The following is a 13,044-nucleotide window of genomic DNA, read 5'->3' on the forward strand; positions in this document are numbered from 1 at the left end:
TTATGCGCAAAGCAAACAGGAGCATGTTCATATGGGAATACTGGCATACAATGATGCAGCCAGCACGGAAATGTATGGGCACAGGCAGCTTGAATTTATTTGTCATAGTGGCACGTATTGTGGGCAAAGGCATCATAAAATGTGTGGGAGAAATTCTCCTGTGCCCTGTAGATGGCTTGCATCTGTTAGATTTTTTCGTGAGTCATACTACAAAACCAATAGCAAATTGTTTGGGTTTCTAGTGAATTATTCAGAAAGTGTGCTGTAAATTGCACCATTTAACCCATTATTTAAAAAATATTCTGGGGGTGTGAAACCACCCCGATTACCCATCTTCCCCCTTGATAGGTTCAAGCTCCCCGCTACGCCCGGTCGCTAGGGCATATTTGTTTCAAAAAGGTATGCCCCTCCACTTAAAAAAATCACCAGCCACACTGCAGACACTTCATTGTAAATGCCAGTCCCAGCTGCCTGTACCCACGATAGACCTTTGGGGGCTAATAGGCAGCAACTTACTCATTGGCAGTGTTTTCTCCTTCTCTCCCATTAATTGAGAGCTTTCTGTGTCTTACTGTAAGCATCTAAAGTCATGCCACAGCAATTCATTGCTGAATAATTGTGTGTGGTCTCTCCTATAGCGTCCCTGGAGCAGAGGCGCAGGTTACAGTCCCTGGGCCCGATTAGAGTCGATATCATGCTCTGACAGGCCTCCAGGTGCCACTTCTGAAGACCCTCTTTTCTGTTCCTCACTATCGATCCTTGATAAACAAAAAGCTATGTACTCCCTAACCTGTCAATCCCAAACAATCAATATGCATGAAGGTAGGCCTACGCCACTGAAAAGGCTGCTCATGTACACCCATTCTTTAGGAAAACATTCAGGAGCAAAGCCTTCAGGTTCTCCCCTGCAGGTTTGAGATGTTACAAAATTCCATATGTATCGGTTCATGTTATTTTGCACTTTTGTTCTGTACATGTAGTTGTGATGTCCTGTTATGACTGCATGAATATAAGCACCTGAAAGCTAAGTGATGGGAGCCTGCACCTGAAGACTGCCTGAGCATCTCGCGCCTGACATGGGAACACGTGCGAGCTCTGTAAACTCTCCTCTGGGTTATACTCATGCAATGAAGTGCCCTGCTCATTCTCATTGCTTGGCACAGGAATAAAAGGGTGGTTTTTTACATGATGTTTCTAAAATGTTTAATCCCACAAAAACACCCAAATAGTTGTCATGAGATACTCTAGATGGCTTTATAAGGTTTAATAAAAACGTTAAACTTGGTATTTCAATCTTTTTTGTGTACATGAAATCAGCCACAAACAGAGCAATAAGCTAGGTTTTTTTTTAGATGTTTGTTTTGAGAAGCATATTTACTCCGTATGGAGTGAAAAAAAAATGTTCTGTGAACCGGACAAAAAAATCGATTTATAAAGACTGCACTGAGGCCACTCCGAGTGGTGTTTCTAAATCAAACTGTCATTCCCCTGTCACACACAGCTGCAGGCAGGGGTGACAGGCGCGGCCATGCGTGGGAAGTTGCAGGAGCAAAGTAAGTGTTATTTTGTGTGTTTGTGTGTGTATGTGTGTATCTGTCGGTGTGGGAGAGGAGGGGAATGCTTATGGTGTGGAAGGGAGGGGTGGGTAAAAGTGTGTTTGCATGTGTGAGCGGTGGAAAGTGAGGGTGAATGTTTTGGGCTGGGAAGGGGGTGGTAGGGAATGAAAGGGGAGGTTTGGCGGGTGAAACCCCTGAAATTAATTGAAATCCAGGTAGCAGAGAAGAGGGTGGGAGTCACGGTGTTGGGTGGATCGTCTTCCCGAGGGGCGGGTAGGAGGGGTTCGGAGTGTGATATCTTGCCATTTTGGAGGCCATACAAAATCGACTGAAATAATTCCATATTTTTTGTGTTCAACCTTCAAAATGCAGGAATTTCGCATAGAACGATTTACTCATCCCACTCCTAATGCACAAAACAGATCCTGGTACATCTGCTTCATTGTCCAATAAAATAATGTTCAAAATAGGCAGAGTGGGGTAATCGACTGCTCAGCTTAACGTCAAACTTTGTGCTTAGCTTTATAGTGGTTCCATGTCATGCGTGATGCCTTCAGCCAGCACTGGTATCGCTCATTGCATGCTGGTATCTTCAGTTTAATGTTCGCAGTGACAATATTGGCCTACATGTCAAAGCATGCAAGGTACAAAACCGGGTCTGGCTGCAGACGTCACCCATGAACTAAGGCCATTTAACAGGTATCTTGGAGTGCAACACTTGATCCCCACGGGACAGCTCTAAGGAGCTTAGGAGAGGCACAGCTCACAACCCCTGACTTTAAAAGGCAAGAAAAGACAAAAACCTCCAGACCCTGCACAGTTCCTTGTGGAAATGCTACTGTAATTACTTGTGTTACCTGCAACTTAATTCCTGATATCACGCTGTGTGGGGTCTCATCAGTAAAAAGAAGGACCCTGAGGTCGGTTTATGAACAGAGCTACAGATAAGTGTAATGTGAGCCACTTTAACTCCCTAAAAACAGGCAAATTGTCCCAATAACAAATAATAGGGTGTACACATATTCCCATCAAAGAATAGTAAACAATGGACAAATAGGAGACTGTGCCCCAGCTTTCAGCCACACAGCTCCACACAGCTCCACACAGCTCCACAGGTCGAAAGAGTGCTCACAGCAGAGCAGCAGCACAGGGAGGAGATTTACTTATTCACTTATTTCACTGTTTGATCTGAAGAGGAACCTAATGGAAACAATCATTTTTTTAAATGTGCAAGTATTTCTAGAGGCAAAGACGTACAAATAACAGAAAGAAAGGTTTTACAGTGAAAATAAATGTTCATTTACCTGAAGAAAATGCCCTCATTTGTCAATGAGAATTACCTTTTTACTCGCGGAAATGTCAACTTACTTAAAGGAAATGGGGAGTAAATTACTTTCACTTACAAGTCTCACCTGGCGCCCTTTTCTCTAGCACTAACCCTGTGGATGTATTTCTTTTTCTAGCTTAAATATTACTGTGAAAACATGTTGACTAGGAAAAAAGAAAACTGCTCTACCGTGAAAGCCTTGCTGCCCAGAATTAAAAGTGTTCACAAACACAATAATGATTGCGACAAGTCTCCTAGTGCATCCATTGTACTGTATACATCGTTGCTGGATGCAAAGTTAGCAAAGAGCAGGTTTTGGAGTGTAACTTGTGTTCTTGGGAAAGAATACTATTGAATATATCACCACCTGCTATGACAAGGCAGCTCTCACCTGCTAGCTGGCAGGCTATTGCCATCCGTATAACATATGCCTTTCATTTTTAATCCATAAATATATAGTTGCCAATTTAGGAGCATGATCAAGACAATCCGTAGAGGATAAAACCTGTGCAGAGTACTTTAGTTTTCTACAGAAAATTGACATGGAGTCTGCAATAATCCCAAATCTCTCCTCACTCCCTAACTAACCAAATTATGTCTGTCATCATCTTCGACTACACACAAAACACATTTTACACAAAGAAACTTTATGCCTACCCATACCACATTGATTATGGAGGAGGCTATGCCAAAACTCATATCCTTAGCTGTATCACACACACCCACAAGTCAGAGGCTAACCCAGTCACGCAGTGCTGCGATTTAGCAGATCTTGGGCTCTCCCTCACCTAATAAAACACATACGTATGTGCCAGTTGGCACCCAAGTACATCCGGCCTGCACTCATCAACAGCACAGGCTTGGCAGCTGCCTTCTCCTCTACTCCGAGCAGCCAGAGGTGTGCGAAATGGCCAAAATTCACTCCAATGAGAAATCGGCAAAATCGGCCAGTTTCATTCATTTCGCCCACAGAACATAATTAGCCACTTTGCTCGTTTTCCTGCAAGTAGTTTCATTTTTGGGTGGTTTTGCTTCTGGCAACTGCCATTTCAATTGAATTGGAGGCCGCAAAAATTGCAGCTGCCGAATTGGCCCCCAACTCCACACATAAAAAATGCACCCAAAAGTGGAAAAGCAGAGAAAAAATCTGCTCTGCGGGTGAAGTGAAAATAGAGGTGTATTTCTCTGTTTTGCTCCGCTGGCAGTAATTTCGCCTTCTGAATCACAATCCCTACCCATCCTTTTTCAACTAGAGCCACAGGCAGACAAAATGGCAGAGGTGTGTTTTGCTAGACAGCTTTACATTAAATTACTTTACATTTCATTTCATTGCATTACATAATTATTTACTTACATTACCTCTACAGAATCTATTGCATTCTTAATGGAATTGCTAAGGAATTATGCAATTTTCGACATTTTCACAGTCTTTTTATATTAAAAAAAATGCAGACTTAAAAAAAATCAAAAATGCAAAACATTCTTACTGGAGTTCAAGAACAATAGAAATGAGGCCATGAATCACTCATAAACATCTACATTAGTCCACATATAGGGCATGGGTCTATTTGTCCTAAAACATTTGACCTACTCACATTTGATCGAATTTATTTGACCTTTTTATCGGTCTAAAATGCAGCGGGAGAACCCCTGCAACTCCGCCCCCCACTTCCCCTCAACCTAATCCATACCCTTACCAACCCCATGTATATATTTAATTAAAGTTGACCAAAAAAGGTGATCAAATGTTTTAGGTCAAATGTGTTTAAGTCAATTATACTAATGCCCACGTATATGGCATTCACCCAAATGGATAATATGATTTTACAAAAGTACAAAGCAGTATAAAATCAAACTTTGGCTGCTCAGGTAGAACCAGAAACCGTCTGACTCGGACAGTCTGACTAACAGAGAAATTGGTGGGATTTCCCAAATGCTCTCTGCCTCTGAGCAGTGATTACGTCTGAAACAGAGTCAAACTCACGTTAGGCAGACCATCCACGCGATCAGCGCTCCTGATCTCTGACAGCTTTCAAGCGGTTTACCCATTGCAAAATCTCACTATTTCTTTGAGGCCATGGCTACCTCCACTCTCCCAATTAAAAAGTGCACCGTGAAAGCACCACTGCTGTATACATACCTGGTTGCACATTGGCTTGCAATAGTGGACATTGTCCATGCTCGTGCACACCACGCCGCCATTGCTTGGAGCCTCTGGGAGGGGACACGTTTGTGGATGTACTGCCTTATATGCTTTATAATGAGAGGGAGACAAAACGAGAACAGAGTCAGAGCCAGAGTAAGGCCAGCTCGACTAGCCAGTGTGGACCACTTCAAAGGGTAATTGGGGGCTAGCTTGATTGCTTAATACACTGGGCAGCTGATATTTTTTACCACTCTTGCTGGGTCAATGGCCTTTAAAATGCACTGTTTGCCCCAGGTCAGTAGCAGAGGCAGCTTTTCGTGCCGTGGATCGGGTAATTGGGAGCCAGAGGGAGGCTGGGGGGCGCACTGGGCGCGGGGGGGACATAAGGGGATCGGCCGCCCACCTTTCCCTACCCCTGTCTCCGCCACTGCCCCAGGTACTACTCAATGAGTTTGTTATGAACAGTCACCAATTGGCATTCTCAAAAGAGGACCACTTTCTTTTGGGTGCTGGCAGCTATTTTCCATCCCTGTCTGACCCTGCCTAAAGCCCACTGGCATAACGGGGGCCTCCGCAAGCCCATGTTGTGCAGGGGGCCCCATGGTGCCCATGCCCAGCGGGGGGGGGGGCAGGGGTGTTGGGTGGGGCCCGCTCAGCAGGCCACTGCTAAAACCAGATTTCTTGTTGAGAATTAGGGGAAGGAATGATGGGTCCTGGACATGGCAAGATCAAAGGGTTAGGAATGGGCGGGTTTGCAGAGGTGGCGCAGAAGAAGAGGCTATAGTTCAGTGCGGGGGATCGAGGGGGATCTGTTTAACCATTCCCTGATTGACACATTAAATATTGCTACTCCATAGTTGTCGATTCTTTGTTATTTACAATCATTTGTATGTAATGATTCAGCTGTTTACTTAATGCAAATCTAGTAATGCTTTATGTTCACTACATATTTAGCCTCACATAAAACTCACATCGTGGCCAGTTAATTGTGTATCCTGTGTGGGCCCCGGACCACACCAGGAAGGTTCTTCAGGGTAGAACTGTTCTCTTGAGGGGGCACACAGCACCGTCTTTCTAGGCACTATTCCATTGCAGTTGGCTCTTATTTTAACCATTATGAGGGACCAAAATGGCCTTGTGTTTGCAAAACAGAAACATTTGCAACTTGGAAGGTTCATTCTGCTCTTACCCATACAATGGAGAAACAATCATGAGGACATGATAGTGATCATTCCTTGGAAACCAGAATATACACCTGATACACAATCAAATACAACAATTGGTGGTAACCCAAGGACACCTGGAGGAATGCAAGAGCCGCTGCACCGTACATGGTGCCTAGGAGCCTCCCAGCACAGACATGGACTTGAATAACCAGTCACACATCCAACTAGCCAACTCAGTGTTCCTGCTGCTTTATCCAGTTTACACGGAATTCATCAACCAACTGACACACACACACACGCAGTAGTTGGTGTTCTCTGTTTTATCATTTCCACACCTTTCCATGCTGGTCAGGTGAATTTTGTTACCACAACATCACATCTTGGGACCATATGGCAGCAGAAAACCCACATGTCAAATTCGCCTAGAGTAGACTCAACAGCACCCAGATAGTGGGTAATTCCACAACTGCCCTCAATAACACATTAGCATTCATTAGGTTTCACACCGTATCTATCCTACTGTTCCCACCTATCCCATTTCTTTCCTCTGCACCCTTTTTTGCCGAGTCTTGTGCCATGAGGCCTGCATTATATCAGAAGTGGCAACATACAAGGCCTAGTTGCCTTACATTGATTTACAGTCAACAAAGAAGTCCACCAATGACATAGAGGTGTGTAGTATCCAGTGAACTTCTCACAATCTCTAGTAAGTGACTGGCAAGAGGAAATGCAGGAGAGCATAGACTTACGAATCCAGGAGATGGAATGGCAAAGTCCAGTGGGATTCATTGGAATACGACGTTGAAGAGGAAGGCAGATTTGCTGTTGCTGGTTTGCCTGTTGCTTTGTTTTGCATGTTTCCCCAAAAAGACACCATTGGAAGAAACATTGCTGTTCTGTGTTTGTTATACTCCAGTGCCCAATAATCAACTGAAGTCCATCTGAAAGAGTGCAACCCCATATTTTGGCCTACTTCCTGTTTACTGTGTGTGTGTCTTTAGTGAGAACTGTACTCTCTTGTTTCTCTGTCTGTCTTTGATCCATCCTGGCCCTTTGCAGATGAGCACTGTGTAAAGCTTGTAAACTTCAAAATAAAAAAAAATAAAAGCACAAGAGAACGTCCTTACCTTCTCGTTGGTAATCCTTCAGGGTATCCAGAACCTCCTGGACTGACCACACTAGTAAGTTTATGTGAGTGCGATTCATACTTTTTAGGTCTTCTGAGTGCTTTGAGAAATCCTGGAACGAGTCCAAAAAGGAAGGTAAGTGATTAGCCCGTAGGACATGGTAGGTTAGCCTTGCCTTTAGCCCACAAAGTGCAGGGGAAGTTCACAGCCCCCAAGTAACTTGAATACAACTTTATTCAGAGCTTCAGCAACATGCAACATATTCTAAGCACAGCCTTGAACAAGGTCCTGTGCCGGTTCCCACACCATCAACTCCACACTCCACTTTAACTCTGTCCACACATGCTTGAACATGACACCATTAGACGTTTCAAGAGTGTTTACCCGCTCACTCGACAGACCAAACACACACGATGACTATGCCCAACTGGTACTACACGCAAACCAACGCCATAACAAAAGCATAATGCACCCTGTCTTGCCCACTTGACACCAAGCAGAAAATAGAGAGAATGTCTAGGATGATAATGAACATCATCATTGCTTCAGAGTGGGGGTGATGTCAGGAAAGAGGTCTCTGACGAGAGAGTCCTTCTGGGGAAAGGGTATGTCAGGGGCAAAGCGGACCATGGGCAGTAAGTGTGCAGCAAAATGGATGAAAACATGTTTGCTTTCAAGATTATATTATTGGCTACATGCATGTGTTTTGTTGATATCAATATTGCCATTATTACAATGTGTATTATTATCATTACCATTACTATTATTCTTATTTTCACTGCTAGAGGAACAGCACAATGGAAACAGTCCCTTGAAATTCTGGATTCCTGGAAACCCATGGCCTCCCTTGCAGCATCCTATTGTAACTGTGAAAAAAGACTATGGTCCCTAAACCTGCTCCTTATTGTCTTGAGTCCACGTGGAGCAGCCACAACATTTAAAATTCCCACACACTCTTCAACAGATTCAGGATCTCCTTACTTCCTGGAATACAATGGATATTTGCTAAGGTTTTTGCATGCTAACCAAACACTTCCTCTGACTGAGTCACTGCAACTCCATAGGCCTTCCGTTCTTCTTCTCTGGCTCACTCTGGCAATTGCTTGTTAGCTTGTAATCCTTCAGCACATAACCCAAAGGTCTGCAACTTGCAGCTCGCTGAATGTCATAGACTCCAGCTCCCATGATCTCTCATTACAGACTATGTGGCTAGAGATATTGGGAGTTGTAGTCTAATACATCTGCTGAATCAAAGGCCTGCCCTAAACTGTGCATAAACTGCGGCAGTGCACCAGACAAGGATAAGTATTCCTCGTTTCACATATCAATGCAATCATCAAACATATTTCCCCTCGCCCTAGGTCTACACTGTTGTGGCAAAACACTGCTTTAACAACTTGTCTGGTGTATAAACTCTAAATGCGACTCCAGAGCTATAATGGTTTCAGAATGTTAATGGAAACAATGTGACTAGATAATGGAAAATCTCCAAAGAGCTCCAGATGTGGGCTGCACACATGCAAACCCCAGTGAAATCCACACATCAATACACTCAACATGGCTCTTGATTGCTCCTGAGCGGAATAGCTTATGCATTGTCAATTGATCCTTCATACTGGGATCCCCTATTCGAGTGGTCGATTCAATGGACACAGCTTCAAAGACAGTGATTCCTGTTGCTGTAATGTGCAACCTTGAAGAGTGCTCGAATGGACACATGCATTACCTGCTGCTGTTCCAGATGTGATCAAGGCTGCTACTCGCGAGGAGGTCACGCAAAGTACACGATTTCACACGCAGTTGGTGAGAGTCATTCATGAGCTGCTTATGGTCAGTCTAACATGATAACAAGTACACGACCACTTGCAGTCCTATCCTGGATCAAAGCGGACACCACAGACTTGCTAGCGCAGTCGGACCTAATACTCAGGGAAAAGCAGGCAAAGGCACTCTTGTCTGCAGAGGTAAAGCAATACACACTCGCCTAAAGCATCAACTATCACAATTATGGAAAGGAAAATAGAAGTGCAGACAATCCCAATTACCCCCATACATTCTGCCCATGTTCTTCTGATGCCAGTGTCGGCAGAGGTCTCTAGCCCTGTGATCCTTTCGAGTCTACTGAAATGTCCTTGCTAAAAGGAAATCATTGTATCACTGCCAAACAACTTGTCACCACCATCTTGGATGTAGGATCACAAGCTTACTGTGATGTTTTAAGACTAGTACTTAGGGCTCAGCAAGACTAGTCATACCCTAAGCACAGCCTTCAGCCATATCCCTGCTCTCCCAACCTTACCTTCAACTACAAACACTTTAACAGTCCATCCCGCACTGGGGTAGCCATTAGTGTAGAGGGTACGGCAGAGGTCCCTGGATGAGAAATATCTATTTTATTGGAGTGTTTTCTTTAACACATCTCCAGAGACCTAGCTTATCAGTAGGAGGAGACCAGCTCTCACCCATGTACCACAGTAGGAGGAGACCAGCTCTCACCCATCTACCACTGCACCTAGCTTATCAGGAGGAGGAGACCAGCTCTCCCCCATCTACCACTGCACCTAGCTTATCAGGAGGAGGAGACCAGCTCTCCCCCATCTACCACTGCACCTATCTTATCAGGAGGAGGAGACCAGCTCTCACCCATCTACCACTGCACCTAGCTTATCAGGAGGAGGAGACCAGCTCTCCCCCATCTACCACTGCACCTATCTTATCAGGAGGAGGCGACCACCTCTCCCCCATCTACCACTGAGCTCTCCCCCATCTACCACTGAACCTAGCTTATCGGGAGGAGGGGACCAGCTCTCCCCCATCTACCACTGCACCTAGCTTATCGGGAGGAGGAGACCAGCTCTCCCCCATCTACCACTGCACCTAGCTTATCAGGAGGAGGAGACCAGCTCTCCCCCATCTACCACTGCACCTAGCTTATCAGAAGGAGGAGACCAGCTCTCCCCCCATCTACCACTGGACCTAGCTTATCAGGAGGAGGAGACCAGCTCTCCCCCATCTACCACTGCACCTAGATTATCAGGGGGAGGAGACCAGCTCTCCCCATCTACCACTGCACCTAGTTTATCAGGAGGAGCAGACCAGCTGTCCCCCCATCTACCACTGCACCTAGCTTATCAGGAGGAGGAGACGAGCTCTCCCCCATCTACCACTGCACCTAGCTTATCAGGAGGAGGGGACCAGCTCTCCCCCATCTACCACTGCACCTAGTTTATCAGGAGGAGGAGACCAGCTCTCCCCCCATCTACCACTGCACATAGCTTATCAGGAGGAGGAGACCAGCTCTCCCCCCATCTACCACTGCACATAGCTTATCAGAAGGAGGAGACCAGCTCTCCCCCATCTACCACTGCACCTAGCTTATCAGGAGAAGGAGACCAACTCTCCCCCATCTACCACCCTGCACCTAGCTTATCAGGAGGAGGAGACCAACTCTCCCCCATGTACCACTGCATCTGGTTCATTTTCAAGGGATAACCTTTTAGAATAGCAACTGGAGACCAAAAGGCTGAACTACAGAGAGCTGGACTTACAAAAATCCGAGCTAGCTGCTAAAGAAAGAGATAGAGATCTTGTAATTAGAAAATTAGAATTAGAACCTAAAATATATGACTTAGAGTGACTTCATCAATGGACTGTAAGAATTGGCTACAACAAAGAAGGACATAGATCTACAGCGAGAACACACATTTTAGGGTGAGGCTCCTCGGGTGGCCAATACCAATGGTTCTGGATCTAGGAATGGCTGTCTCTCTCCTGCTTGTCCTACGTTTCCTGAGGACTATGTCAGTGTGTATGTGCCAGGGCTTTATATTTTTTCCTGGCATACCTCGTCTGTAATGACATGTAAGTTACATGGTTTGACTGGTAAATGTCAACCCATGTGTCATGTGAGTAGGCGCCCTAAGCGTGCATGTAAAACAATTTTTTAGCTGATTGAGCCGAAACAAGTGTACTATCAGAGTTAAATGGAGGCTATAAGTCTCAAACTTGACAAGACTCCCACTCAATACTGAAGAATTGTAGGGAGCTGAAAACAGTATGGCGTGCATTGTGTACACTGAGAAAATGGGTCTTCTAAACCTTTGCATTGTTAGGTGAATAGCCACAAAGAGAACCCCTTTCTCCTTGTAAAGTGGTGTAGAATACGAGTTCTATTGAGGACATTTCTCCTTCCATGCAGGGCCCTAAAACAGAGGTATACGCCACTTGCGTGAGGTAAGATTGGTGGCACTATGTACCTCATGGTAAGTAGTGGTGGTCTTACATCCAGTCAGGTAAATAGTGGAGCCTCAGTAATTCCAGGATCCCATGCATTTGCTAAAACTGTGGAAAGTCTGATCTTCTCATAGAATGCCCCATGTGTCACATAAGAGCAGTGAGGATACAGGCCTTAAGCCTGTCGTAGAAAGGGGATGAGGTGTAAAAATGCTTGCTCTGTTGATAAGGTCTGTTTGGAGATTATAGACAACCTAGTGTAAATGGTTTTCCTAATATTGGCACAACCTAATAACATCTAGGCCTTCATTACGAGTTCGGCCGGTAGCCATGCCGCTATTGGCGGCATGGTTGCCGCCGAAATCGCATCCGTGTCCGGGTCCTCGGAATGAGGACTTACCGGGCCATTCCGAGTTCAGATGGCCCGGTAATTCCTCCCTCAAGGACCCGGACACGGTACTTCCCCATTCCCATTTCAGCCCCCATAGGGCTGAATGGGAATAGGAGAGGGAGCAAACAACGGGCCATAACGCCATTGTTTGCTCCCTCTTCCCCTCGCGGGACCCGGTAAGCACGCCTGGTTTTCCCAGGTGTGCTTAACGTGTCCCGCGAGGGGACCTCGTAATGTGGCGGAACGGGTTGAACAGCGCCGTCACCTTTTACGGCGCCGTTTAACCCGTTCCGCCAGGGTCGTAATGAGGCCCCTATTATAGAGATCTTTTTTAAAAGAAAGTCACTATTTTAGCAGCGCAAATGATGAAGATCAGCAATAAATATGGAATCATCTTGCTGGACCCATTTTTGAAGTTTTACACTGGTAAGATGGTGCAAACGTTACTTTATGTCTTGAAATTCTCCCAAATTGGTTGGTGGAGGTGCTTGATTATTATGAAGCCTTGCTGTGGAGCAAGGTATTTTACTACATTCCAAAATGTGTACCATTAGTGTCAATCCACCATGAGTTGGGTATACAACTGCTCAGCAGTAGGATTTTGTGGAGGCATTTGTCCTTATATCGGAGATTTTTGTGCTCCCCGCCGTCTTCTATGTATGCTGAAATTTGAAAATCGGCTCTTCTATCTATGCAAGCTGGGGACCCTTGCAAAGATTTTATGGAACAATGTTTGGCCCAGCTAAATGGACAGGATATGTCCAGGGACAGATTGGTTTCAAATCATTTTAAGGTGCAAAAACAGCAGTTTTATTGAGGGATTGGGAAGCCACAGGAGAAACCTTGGGAGAATTCACTTTGTATGCACATGAAAGAAGTGTCCACAAGAAAGTTGGCTTTTTGCAGAGATTCCCTGATTGGATTCCCTGATAGGAATTACAGGAATGCCTTCATGAGGTTTCGGTTTAATGTTTTGTTAACAAATGAAATAATATGCATACGAACTGGAGCGTTTGAGTGATTGGCTTTTTGCAGGTTTTGAAAAAACCAGCATGAGGTAGAAAATCTGAAGCATTTATTATTAACCTGCCCGACCTG

At 45.1% G+C, this 13,044-nt stretch overlaps 1 protein-coding gene across 1 annotated transcript in view; it reads right to left on the reverse strand.

The window, feature by feature from the left end:
* Positions 1-13,044, reverse strand: part of LOC138472731 (uncharacterized) — a 146,464-nt gene that overhangs the window by 13,858 nt on the left and 119,562 nt on the right. The window contains exons 3-4 of the mRNA XM_069611049.1: positions 7,323-7,434; positions 5,024-5,136 (exon numbers count right to left, since the gene is read on the reverse strand). Of these exons, the coding sequence (XP_069467150.1) occupies positions 5,024-5,136; positions 7,323-7,434 (225 nt within the window). The remainder of the gene's footprint in view (positions 1-5,023; positions 5,137-7,322; positions 7,435-13,044) is intronic.

The sequence above is a fragment of the Ambystoma mexicanum genome, chromosome 8 (assembly GCF_040938575.1).
Source record: "Ambystoma mexicanum isolate Mex_15411 chromosome 8, UKY_AmexF1_1, whole genome shotgun sequence".
In the NCBI taxonomy this organism is placed as follows: Eukaryota; Metazoa; Chordata; class Amphibia; order Caudata; family Ambystomatidae; genus Ambystoma; species Ambystoma mexicanum.